Source organism: Microtus oregoni, unplaced genomic scaffold, assembly GCF_018167655.1.
Source record: "Microtus oregoni isolate MIOR12 unplaced genomic scaffold, Mior012 000006F_ref0000085, whole genome shotgun sequence".
NCBI lineage: Eukaryota > Metazoa > Chordata > Mammalia > Rodentia > Cricetidae > Microtus > Microtus oregoni.
In genome coordinates, this window is record NW_024543065.1 from 36,097,014 (window position 1) to 36,109,475 (window position 12,462).

The 12,462-nt window shown below is 36.7% G+C and overlaps 1 protein-coding gene across 4 annotated transcripts in view; it reads left to right on the top strand.

Annotated features, from left to right (window-relative positions):
• The window catches only part of Ascc3 (activating signal cointegrator 1 complex subunit 3), a 302,434-nt gene that overhangs the window by 97,278 nt on the left and 192,694 nt on the right, over nt 1–12,462 (top strand). For all 4 annotated transcript variants that reach the window (XM_041653682.1, XM_041653681.1, XM_041653683.1 and 1 more), the window contains one exon: nt 6,605–6,769. In XM_041653682.1, coding sequence (XP_041509616.1) covers nt 6,605–6,769 — 165 coding nt within the window. The remainder of the gene's footprint in view (nt 1–6,604; nt 6,770–12,462) is intronic.

Below are 12,462 nucleotides of genomic sequence, written 5' to 3' on the forward strand. Positions count from 1 at the left end.
TGGGTGCACCCCTCGTGGTCCCGACTTCTTTGCTCATGTTCTCCCTCCTTCTGCTCCTCATTAGGACCTTGGGAGCTCGGTCCAGTGCTCCAGAGTGGATCTCTGTCTCTATCTCCATCCATCACCAGATGAAGGTTCTATGATGATATGCAAGATATTCGTCAGTATTGCTATAGGATAGGGTCATTTGAGGTTCCCTATCCCCAGCTGCCCAAGGAATTAACTGGGGACCTCAGCTTGGGCACCTGGGAGCCACCTTAGGGTTGGCAAGAGACAGAAACTATATTTTTACAACAGTGCTTGGCCTATCAGCTTATGCTTCTTATTGGCTAGCTCTTATATCTTAAAATAACTCATTAATATGTATATTGCCTTGTGGTTGTTACCGGTAAGGTTCTATCTGGTGTCTGTCTCCTGCGGCAGCTATATGGGCTTCTTTACAATTCTGCCTATTCTTTCATCCTCTAGCTGCTTGGAATCCCTGCCTTGCTCTGCTACAATAGGACCAAAGGATCTTCTTTATTAACCAATGGTATTCACAGCATAAAAAGGGGAATACCATTCACTTCCCCTTTTCTGTCTAAATTAAAAGGAAGGTTTTAACATTAACATAGTAAAATTACATATACAAAACAAGTATCAAGCAAAAATTACAGTTACTACATTTATATCTACTTTATCTTTTATCATATCTAAGGAAAACTAGAATTATAACTATTCTTCAACTCCATCAAAGACTCTAGAGGATACAATATCACCTAAGTAAACAGAAAGTACATTGCAGGCAACTTCCAAAACTCTAAATTGACAGAGACATCTCGCTACCTGGACAGTCACCCAAAGTTCTTCTGCAACGTTGGTGCATTCATCTTTAGCCTACAGGCCCATAGTATCCAGCATACTTTTCCATGAAGCAGAAAATTTCAAAAACAGTTCACCTATATTGACAGTTTGTCAGTAACTTTCTTCTGTGTCTACACAATGTCTGACAGACTCTTTCATGAAATAGGAACCTTAAGGGACTATCTCACCTTCTTTAGGCAAGTTCAACAGCCATATTTTTTGTAGGTTTTGCATGTCCAGTTTATGCAGCATAACATCATGCAGTCATCGCCAAGAGCAGTTTCTTGCCCAAATGGCTAGCAAACTCTATAAGGAGCCTCTTTGATGTCCATCATCTTCTTGAAGTAGATTGGTGCTGCCAGGAGCAGATGTGTCTCATTGTCATGAAAAATCCGAAGTTCTTAAAACATTTTAAATGCCATATTTTTTTAGTCTTTGAAGACTGAAGAATACCTATTTATCTAAAATATATCTCAGTACATCTAGAAAATCTAACTAACATGACTACAAGCTTGACTATTACAGATGGCTATCTGTTAACCTGTATTTCTTAATTATACATTACATTTTTAAATGAGCTGTACAAACACAATATCTTAATCGAGAGCAGAAATGTACATATTACAAAAGTGACCCTAAATTTTTATCTATAGACCAAGATCCATACCAATACAAAATATTCATCTCTATAGCATATCCCACTTTAAATGTACAAAAAAATTATAAACAATATTTGGAAATTTGAGCACAGTTCTCTTCAAACTACTTCCTGATTTTTCTTGAGTAGTTTTGGAGTTTTATGGAGACCTTTCGGGAGATCTTAGTCTATCAAACAGCATTAGCCTGGAAGGTCAGAATAAACTTTGGATGTGATTATCATAACGATATATAATCTGTTAATATTATCCCTAAAATTAGCATGAAGTGACAAATTTGGCATTACTTTGAGTTGGTCTATGAATAACCATAGAATACATTCATTAAATTCGTTGTGTTTGAGCTATAGTTGTTTGACATTGCAAATGAACTTTATTTAGGAAGAAATTAATCTCCACCCTTGGATTTGCATGTGGTCATCTGTTTGATGATATGAGTAGTTGAAGAGTTCCCTTTTTATTTTTACGGGACACATTTGATAATCAGGTTTGGGAAAACACTAATTTGGATGGTCATACGACAGCTTGCTGCCACCAACAAATCACTAACAATTTCTTCTATGTCCATAAGATTATGCCATGAGAACTCAGCTGACAAATCACAAGACTCTAACCCATCGGCATCAGGCATTCTGATGGAAGAGATCTATATGCAGGGTGTTGGGAGTATTTGCTTTTGAATAGTTGCTGTCTTTATTGTAAATTCCCATTGAAGACATAGCACTCCATTTCTATTGTAGGATTCATCCCCCAAACCCCAGCAATGTATAATCAATTATTAGGCATAGTTTCCTCATGTACTCGTATATTAGATGACTTTTTCTTACACCATGGGGTCCTGGTGTGAAAGTACTCACACTGTTAAAAAACCTTTGTTCTCTTAGGCAAATCTTTGCTTTATTCTCTGATGTAAATTTAGAAGCTAGCTTTTCACAGTTAACTTTTATGGCAGGACATCTGGCCAGGAAAGGAATCTTGCAAATAGATCACATTTGGGATGTTCAAAGATAAGCACTGAGAAGAGGGTACATGTCAAAGCTAGTAGATTCCTGCCCTCACAGATAAAAAGACTGGGTGTCCCAAATTGACCCACAGCTTATTACAACTACCCTTACTTCTGCTCTTCGGGCTGGAGGGGGGGGGGAGAGGAGTGGGAGGAGGGGGTGGGAAACGGGAGGCTGGGAGGAAGCGGAAATTTTTTTTCAATAAAAAATAAATTAAAAAAATCACGTATTAATAAACAGAAGTAAGGGTAGTTGTAGGGAATTAATAGCTTTTTTAAGGTTACAACAGGGGTCAACTGAGGTTTTATCTTTTCATGGTGTTCCAGATTTCCTGGATGATTTGTGTTAAGAATTTGTTAGAGTTATCATTTTCTTTGACCAATGAATTTATTTCTTTTTTTAAAAAAAATTATTTATTTATTATATATACAACTTTCTGCCTCCACATGCCAGAGGAGGGCTCCAGATCTCATTACAGATGGTTTGGAGCCACCATGTGGTTGCTGGGAATTGAACTCAGGACCTCTGGAAGAGCAGACAGTGCTCCCAACCACTGAGCCATCTATCCAGCCCCATTTCTTCTAGATTGTATCTTCAATGCCTGAGATTCTCTCTTCCATCTCTTGTATTTTGTTGGTTATGCTTGCATTTGTAGATCCTGATCATTTACCCAAATTTTCCATTTTCAGAATCCAGAATTCATTTTGTGGGGTTTTTCTTTGTTGCCTCTATCTCAATTTTCAAATATTGAACCATTTCCTTCACCTGTTTGTTTTTATTTTTATTTTTTATTTACTTATTTATTTATTTTTTGCTTTCTTTGTTTTCTTTTTGGATTTATTGATTTCTTCTAATTTTTTGTCTGACTTTTCTCCCATTTCTTTGAAGTAAGTTTGCATTTCCTCCTTAAGGGCCTCTATCATCTTCATAAAGTTGTTTTTAATGTCCTTTTCTTCTTTTTCATCTGTGTTGGGAAGGACAGTTCTTGCTGATGTAGGTTTGCATTTCCTCCTTAAGGGCCTCTATCATCTTCATAAAGTTGTTTTTAATGTCATTTTCTTCTTTTTCATCTGTGTTGGGAAGGACAGTTCTTGCTGATGTAGAACCCCTAGTTTCTGGTGCTACCATATTACCCTTTACGTTGTTGAATGTATTCTTACACTGCCATCTACTCATTTCTTCCTTCAATGGGTATATTTGGGGCCTGTGCTTCAGGGACCCTTTTCCGTCAATTAGTACAGTGGGTACTGTGGGTTAAGTGGTTGCTCTTTCTCCAGGTGCAGGGCGGGCTGTGCCTCTGGTAGTCACTGATGCAGCTCTGGGGACTCTTCTTCGGGAGCAGTCAGAGTCAAGGCTCTGGTGATTGCAGATGCAGAGGGGAATGGTTGTGGGTGTGGGGGGCTGCTCTGGGTTCTCTGGGGCTTTGTTGGGTAGGGACCGGGTGTTAGATGGGCCTTTGGGCACTAGTGCCTAGATAGCAGGGCTCTCCAGCTGGGAACCCTGACACCTCTTCAGGTGCAGTCAGGGCCAAGGATCCAGTGATCACAGATGCAGTGGGGGATGGTTGTGGGTGTTGGGAGGCTGTTCTGGGGTCTCTGGAGCATTGGTGGGTGCAGATGGAGCGTGGGATGTGCCTCTGAGGATTAGTGCCTAGAGAACAGGGCTCTCCAGCCGGGAACCCAGACCACAAAATAATTTCTTTATGACTAAGCATATCTCTGCTGTATAACATTGGAACCGACCATCTGCCTGCAGTAGCTAGCTGATGGAGGCCTACTGCCTCTTGAATTTTTCATTTTCTATTCCTCAAGGAACATTCAATTAGTTACATCTCTTAATATATGGGGAATGTAAAATACACATTGAGAATCATTCTTCTCCCAGATGTTATTTGACAGGATGCTTTGTGGTTTCTCAGTTCTAAGCTCAAAATTCAAAGAATTCTATTTGGTACAAATTTCTGAATACTTGGACTCCTTGGGGACATTCTTCATTTGTTGAAGCGTGCCCTCTTTGCTGTAATGTTCTTTTTATACTTAGCAAAGAGTAGTTTAAATTAGTCACGAAGCATTCTTACAAAATTAAATGTTTTAATTTTACTATATATAGATTGATGTAGGGTAAATTTTTCTGTTACTCTTTCTTGGCAAATCTTGGGTCCTTTGGTTTTGGTGTCTAATTGATGAGCATTTTAAAAATGTGATACATTAATTTTTTAGCCTAATGGTGGCATCTCAACAATGCTAATTTCTCAGTGGGCAGAATAACATTGGAACAATTTCAAAAACACAGTTTTTATACTATTGAGGGGCTAAGTAAATGTACTGATAAAAAGTTATGTTGACAGTTAACTCATGGCCTAATACAAGAGCAGATGGAATGTCTTGCTTGAGTTCTGGTTCATTAAGCAAATGTGACACTTTATTTTCAAATCCTTTTAGTTCAGGGAACTGAAGTGGCAAAATAGTAATATAAATGAAGCCACTTATTAATGAACTGAAGTAAACTATAGAAACAGATTGCGAGCAGGCTTCTTCAGACATGGTAGCTCAGTGTTCTTATGTCTAAATTTTGACTTTACAGTCTGACTGATATTTCATTATTATTTCTGAAAGTGTTAACTATAAGAATACACTGTGGCCAGGTATAGGGTAGGATGGACAGAAGGTTCAGAGGTTAAAAAAGCAGTTGCTGCTTTTGTAGAGGACCCAGGTAAGGCTACCAGCACCTACATAGTGGCCTACGACCATCCGTAAACTCCAGCTCCAAGGAATCTTAGCATCCTCTTCTTGCTTTGATGGAGATCAAGCATAAATGTGGTGTACATAAATACAGACAGATGAAATACTTATATGTATAAAATAAAACAAATCTTCAAAAAGAAAAACAATGTTTAGAGTCATCTCCAACTTCATGGTGAGGTACATGCCTGATTTAGGGTTCATTATATTTGAATAGTATAGTTTGTAGCTCTCAGTTTATGCAGATAATAAAATAGCTTCATTATATTTGATGCGCTTTGTTTTAAGTTTGGGAGAATTGCTGTTTTAGTTATAGAACTTATAGCACCACATACTTTAGATTTGCATTGCTTAGTCTGTTTCATTTCTATCAGCTAATTAATATTTTTGTAAAATTTTTCAGTTGCCACAGTTTATTTCAGAATGATAGCAGTGCCGTTTCTAATGGTAAATCAGATCATATTGTTGAGTTTGTATTGTGCGTTTGTTAATATCATATTCATCATTTGCAGCCTAAAGTAATATTGACGTCAGATATGGAAGTATATTAGTGAGAACAGTTTCTCTTGCAAAGGAAAGCATAGTTGAATGACTAATTGTCACCAGTTTCTATGGTGTCATCTATTGGGAAGAGAAGCTTTGGTTTTGATATGTTACCTCATCTATTTTTTTGAATTAATCAGTTACAGGTGTATTTCCTAGTATGGTGTCATTACAGTGGAAGGTGGTAATTTTTTTTCTCTCCCAGTGTGCTTTTGCAAGAGTCAAACAATTCATTATATAATACCAGATGGTCTACTTCTCTGAAGCTTACATGAATACTCTGATCGTTGAGTCCCTGATCCCCCACTGTTGTGTGTGTCAACTAATTTTATAAAATGATGTATAAATGTTTAATATATAAAGTATGTATCTACAGTAGACACTAAGGGAAGGTTTTTGAAGTTCATATCAGTAGTAGCATATTCTATATTTGAAGAATGTTACCACGGATGGCATGCCAGAGTAAAGTTTTAATTTTAATTTTATTTCCTCTTCAGTTTTCTGTCTTTCCTCGTCTTTTTTCGGAAAATCATTATTTTTGACATATGCTACTTTAACAGCAGTGCTCACATCATGAGATATTTTTATGATTTACCTATAATTTGCCAGTAAACCACACTCAGCTTTAAATAATCATCAAAAATAATACCTTGGAGAAATATACTCTTGAATTGGCCATTGTCATTAGTGAATAACCTGACATCATGGGATATCTTAAATACTTGATTTGCGCCATATGGAAGTATCCATAGAGATGAAAACTAATCTGTGTGACTTTTTCTCTATTTTAGTTTGCTTGTTATGTCTTGTCTTTTAGATGCTTGTGACCACACCAGAAAAATGGGATGTAGTAACAAGGAAGAGTGTTGGAGATGTTGCTCTTTCTCAAATTGTGAAACTCCTGATTCTTGATGAAGTTCACTTGCTGCATGAAGACCGGGGCCCAGTGCTAGAAAGCATAGTTGCGAGGACCTTAAGGCAGGTAAGAGGTAGCAATGGACTCCACCTCTCACTGCTCTCTGCCTCACTCTCCCACACCAGCTTCCTCCTACTCACATCCCAGTTCTTTTCATTAAAGGGAAGTGTTTGAACTTCTTTCCTCTTCCCGAGAGACACCCAGTATCTTCTTTCACCATCAGTATCTTCTCTGTCTTTACACCCTTTCTCTCAAGTCCTTGCCCTTCCTTTCCTGGGTACCATTCTTTTCACTCTGTAAATTGCTCCTTTTTTGTTTTGTATCTTAACTTTTCCTGCTCAGGGGGCACTTTTTCTTCAGCTTAAAAGTGGTGTTTAACTTCACTAAAAGTTTTCTTCAAAGTTTTTCTTTTCTACTTAACTCCTGGAAATACTAATCTGATTGGCCCTATCCATTTTCTTTTCTATCTGTGACAGGATGGTGATTTCTTGAACATAAGCATAAATAAAATGTTTTTACAGGTTCACCAGTTACTGAAAGCTTGTTCTTAAACCTATGTTTTAAACTTCTGATGTTACTAAATATTAATATTTGATACTACTTACCAAACCAGCTTTTAGATTCTGACTCTTTACCTGTGGCTCCATGATGCACCCTATCTTGACATTTCACTTAAACTTTGTCTTATTAGTGTTTACTAGTTGTATCAAGTAGGGGGCTTCATTTGGTGTTTTATACATATACATAAATATTTGAACATATTTGAACTGCATTGCCCACAGTTATCACCTCCTTCCTCATTGCCACTGGTCCCCCTCCTATTTTCTAATCTACTTTATATTTTCTTTTTAAAAGGTATTTATTTGCTTTGTTTTTCTTCATAATTTCTTGATGATCTCTTTCATTCTTGATATGTGAACATTCTCTAAGACAGTCACATTTGCCTTATTATTTTTTGGTCCTAAATACTTACTCCTTTAAAATAACACTTATTCCTATGTCCCCCACACACAGACACAGACACACGTTTGTTCAATATCTCTTATCAAAAATATTTTAGAACAGATGTGTTTCAAATTTACTTTAAGAAAAATTTTTTTTGGTAGAACTTCATAGGTAAGTACTGTATTTATATGATTTACCCCATCCCTCTAACTCCTCCTGTGTCCCCCATTCTCTGAAATTCATTGCCCTTTTTCTTTAATTATCATTGTTACATATAGAAATATAATTGTATAAACACATCCTTCTGAGTTCATTTAGTGTTACTTGTGTATATGTTCCTAGGACTGACCATATGGAATTAGATTTATGGGGTTATCCTTGGGGAAGACTTATTCTCCCTCTCCCTTTCAAATTTTCTTTATTTTGACATATCTACATAATGCATAATTGTCCTAGAATTGGGAGTTTTTTAGTCTATATGTGAAATTCATTTTCATCTCCATGCATTTATATAAAGCCCGAAAATTTTAAATGTTGTTTTAGCGCATCAGAATTTTGACTTCAACCTGTCAAAGTATGGAATCTTCTATGTATGACATTATGTTATCACTTAAAAAAATTCATACTGAAGTAACTTGGATTTCAGATTTTTCGGTTAGGTATGCTCACCTCGTGTGTGTGTGTGTGTGTGTGTGTGTAGCATGTAGATTCATTTTTGGCCATACGTGGACTCATTTTTTTCTCAGTGTCCATTTCATCTCCATATAACAATGCCAAAACTTTCATGTTTTCCCTTCATTTGCATATGCCACTGCATATTTTCTTTAAAATTCGCCTCCACCCAAATGTATTCTTTTATATTTGTAGTTCTACGATTCACTTCTGAAATATCTTAATGCAGATCCATTAAAATTTTTAATAGAAAAAGGGAAATTTTTTAAAAGTTGTTTCTAAAGCAAGTTTTAAAATACTTTTTTCCATGAATGGGCCATAATTTTTTTTAGTCAGATTGATGATAATTTTATTTTAAAATCTTTTAAGACACTGAAGAAGATATATGTGGTAGTTTGAGTAAGTCTCTTATATATGAATGCTTAGTTTTGAGGTTTAAAAGAAAATGACCCCCCGTAGGTCTATAGGGAGTGACACTATTAGGAGGTGTGGCCTTGTTGAAGGAAATGATTTTTAGTTCATATCCTGCCGCATGAAGATCAAGATGTAGAACTCTCAGCTCCTGCCCCGTCACTAAGTCTGCCTGCGTGCCACTATGTCCCACCATGATAAATAATTGAACTTGAGAAGCTGCAATCCCTCCCCAGTAAAAATGCAACTGTAACTCAGATACTTAGTCATTGTAGAGTGGCACTACTTGAGAAGGTCTTGCCTTCTTGGGGTCAATGTGGCCTTACTGGAGGAAATGTGTCACAGGGTGGGCTTTGAGGTTTCAAAAGTCAAGCAAGGATATATATGTGCTGCTGCCTATGGATCTGTATGTAGAACTCTTCAGCTGTTTCTCCAACAGCATCTCTGCCCACATGCCCCATGCTATGTTTCCCAGTGACAATGGACTAAACCTCTAAAACTATAAACAAGCCATAATTAAGTGTTTGTTTTTTTTTTTATGAGAGTTACCTTGGTCATGAAATCTCTTCAAAGCAATGGAGTGGCAGTCTTAGCATGGTGCAAAAAATCACAAGTTATAAAAGAAACCTGTGTAATAAAAGTATGACAAAAATCACTAAAGAAACAACTATCAAAATAAGAGTAACTGGCCGGGCGGTGGTGGCGCACGCCTTTAATCCCAGCACTCGGGAGGCAGAGGCAGGCGGATCTCTGTGAGTTCGAGACCAGCCTGGTCTACAAGAGCTAGTGCCAGGACAGGCTCCAAAGCCACAGAGAAACCCTGTCTCGAAAAACCAAAAAAAAAAAAAAAAAAAAAAAATAAGAGTAACTGAATAGTAGAGAGTCTTTCAGCACATAAAATCAATCGCTAATATTTGTAATAGATATTTTTAAAATTACAAGAAATTATCTTTAAAACAGGAGATTATTTTAATAGAAATGAAGAAATATAGAAATAAAAGTGTTGAGAAATATAGAGAATATGTCTTAAAAGAAACAAAATCTATTTCTACCAGATTAGCAAAAATGTAAGAGAATATAATTTGAAAGCATCTGTTTTTGTAGTTTATTTCAGGACACCTAGTCTGGAAGCAAACAGCATAAACTCAAATTATTTTCTATACTCATTGACATTCTTCTTTACAAGCTAAATAGTTTGGGAACAGCCCAAATGTTCTGCAAAAAGAAGTTATTTGATAACTTACATCCCATTTCTCCAACAACATGCTACTACTTTGCAGGCTTTAAAAATTAAAGGTGAGGGGGAGCCACATAAACTGAACTTCAAAAATAGCCAAAGTATATTCTTCATGCAACAACAATCTGTCCTGTTTGTAGAACACAGACTAATTTTATGGGAAGAAAAGTGTGCAGTACATATTTGCATTCATTCATTGTTTAACCAGATTTATTAAACTCTAACCATGTGCTAGCTAAACACTTCCAAGTACTATGAATTTAGAAAATAAGTTTGTGGACATGTTTTGGCTTTAACATGGCACAGAGTGAGGCACTTGTCTGTGACAGCAGTTGCAGCAAGCTCAAATATGTTGGGTTTGTTTGTTTGTTTGTTTGTTTTACAGTGAGGATGGACTTGAAGGAGTATTTATGATGTGTCACATTTTAACATGTCAGCATATAATTGTACACACATTACTACACCTATGTAAAGTAAAAAGAGTTAAATGCTCAGTATGATTTGTAAAGTCAGACACTCTCTACTAGAGTTTCAGAATAACTTCAGTGATGCATGTGGTTGCGACACAGAACACATGAAAGGTCCTGTACCTGCTGCTCTCTCCACAGTCTCTCTTCCTCCAACACCTGTTCTCTGCTCCACGTTTTACATTCAAGATCTTTTACATTAAAAAGAATGATTTTGATCCTAATTTTTTCTTATGCCTTGATATTAGAGAATTTTTGTCTTTTCCGGGGAGTCATGATATATGAATCCATATAGCCCCCTTTTATTTGCGGTGAGCCACCTTGAAAGTCCAGGCCAGCATTCGAAACCATTTCACAGATAAAGGCTTGCTTGCAGTTTTAGAGCTGTCGAGACCAAGCAGATATCTACACATTTGCTAAAGGGGTGTGGCTCTGTGTTCACAGGGGGGCTAACTAGCCTTACTGTAGCTTCCCACGGCATCAGGAAGTGGGATTGCTGTCAGTCCTTCTTGTGGCTGTATATGCTGCAGCATATGTGTTCTTTTACTGCATGTAGCTTGCTTTAGAGAACATATAACATATTTCACACTCCCATTTTCATCTTTTGATGTTACCACTTTTCAATAATTTCTCACCTTTTCGTCATTTGTAGTCCGAAGAAAGTCTTCTAGATTTTTTAGCTAAATACTAAAAATTATTAAAGTCTGGTCATCTCACTTTTAACTTCTGCAAAATCTGTCAACTACTGTGGATTCTAGCCACTTGAAGCTATTTTATTTTTCCCTATTTCTTTACAGTGCATTAGCCTTGTATGCTAGGTGTACTTAAACTTACTTGAGGTAAAATGTGGGTTTTTCCTGTTTGTGATTAAGGCTTCTAAATGCCAGTTATACATTTTTCATCACTGTGTGCAAATATTTCTTAGAAATATGCTGTTCTTTTGAATGTGTCACATACTTTTCATATATTTAAAATTTTCATTCTGTTTCCTAAATTCCGAAACGAGGTGTCTAAAATAAAGGAGTGGATTTTTTATATTACTGTATAAAGACTTTCTTATAGTAAATTTTATAAGCTGTCTGTGTTCCCTCTGCTCACACTTTGCACGTTTTTAGCATGTTTCAATCATAATCACACAACTAGCGACAACTCATATTTTATCTTCTGTATTTTTTCACTAGATTTTATTTTCCTTGGTATAAATGTAACTTTGAATCACATGTGACTTTGAATCACAAAGTGCTAATGTAGTGTTCATTACTATTTATATTAAAATGCACGTTGTTCCGTGCGATTACCAGAAGTTCCCAGAAGATGGCAGTGTTTCACATCATAAGTAACCCTGACTCCTCACTGTGAGTGATGCAGGCAGCTATGTCAGCTCAGTGTAGCTTATGTTGCCGTCAGAAATTACGTGGTAGATTAGAAACTACATGCACAGCACACGTGGAATCATGGGGAGATAAGACAGATGCGCAAGAAATTATAAATTATTGCACTTAACAGCATAAACTAACATTACTTCTTAAGTTTTTCCAATGAGGAGACAGACTGTCCAAACTTAAACTTTATGGGATAGAAATCATAAAAGTTTGGAAAAAGTAATCATAGAAGCTGTGAAAAGACTTGGGTTCTAGTATCAGCACTTCCCTAACACACCCAAAAAAGTTAAATCCCAGGTTTCTGGACTACAGATGAAGAATCTCAGAACAAGTTTTATAGTATTCAGCAATACATGTTTCATTACCTGGTTTGAATACTTCCCATTGTTTGAAATTTGTGTTTTTTTCTGTTTTATGTAAGATTACTTTAGTGAAACCAAATTCCTATATATTTCTTTCTCTGTATGTGTGTGCATCAATTTTCACCCAGCTCAATCCTGGTTTGATCCGGATTTATGCTTCCAGTAGTCTCTACAGGTGTGGGTCTGTGCCTACTCAGGCGTGCATCCCCTAATTACTACGGATTATGCAGTCACCCAGCATAGATGGCTCTGGAACCATGAAGTTACCCACAATGGCCTGTTT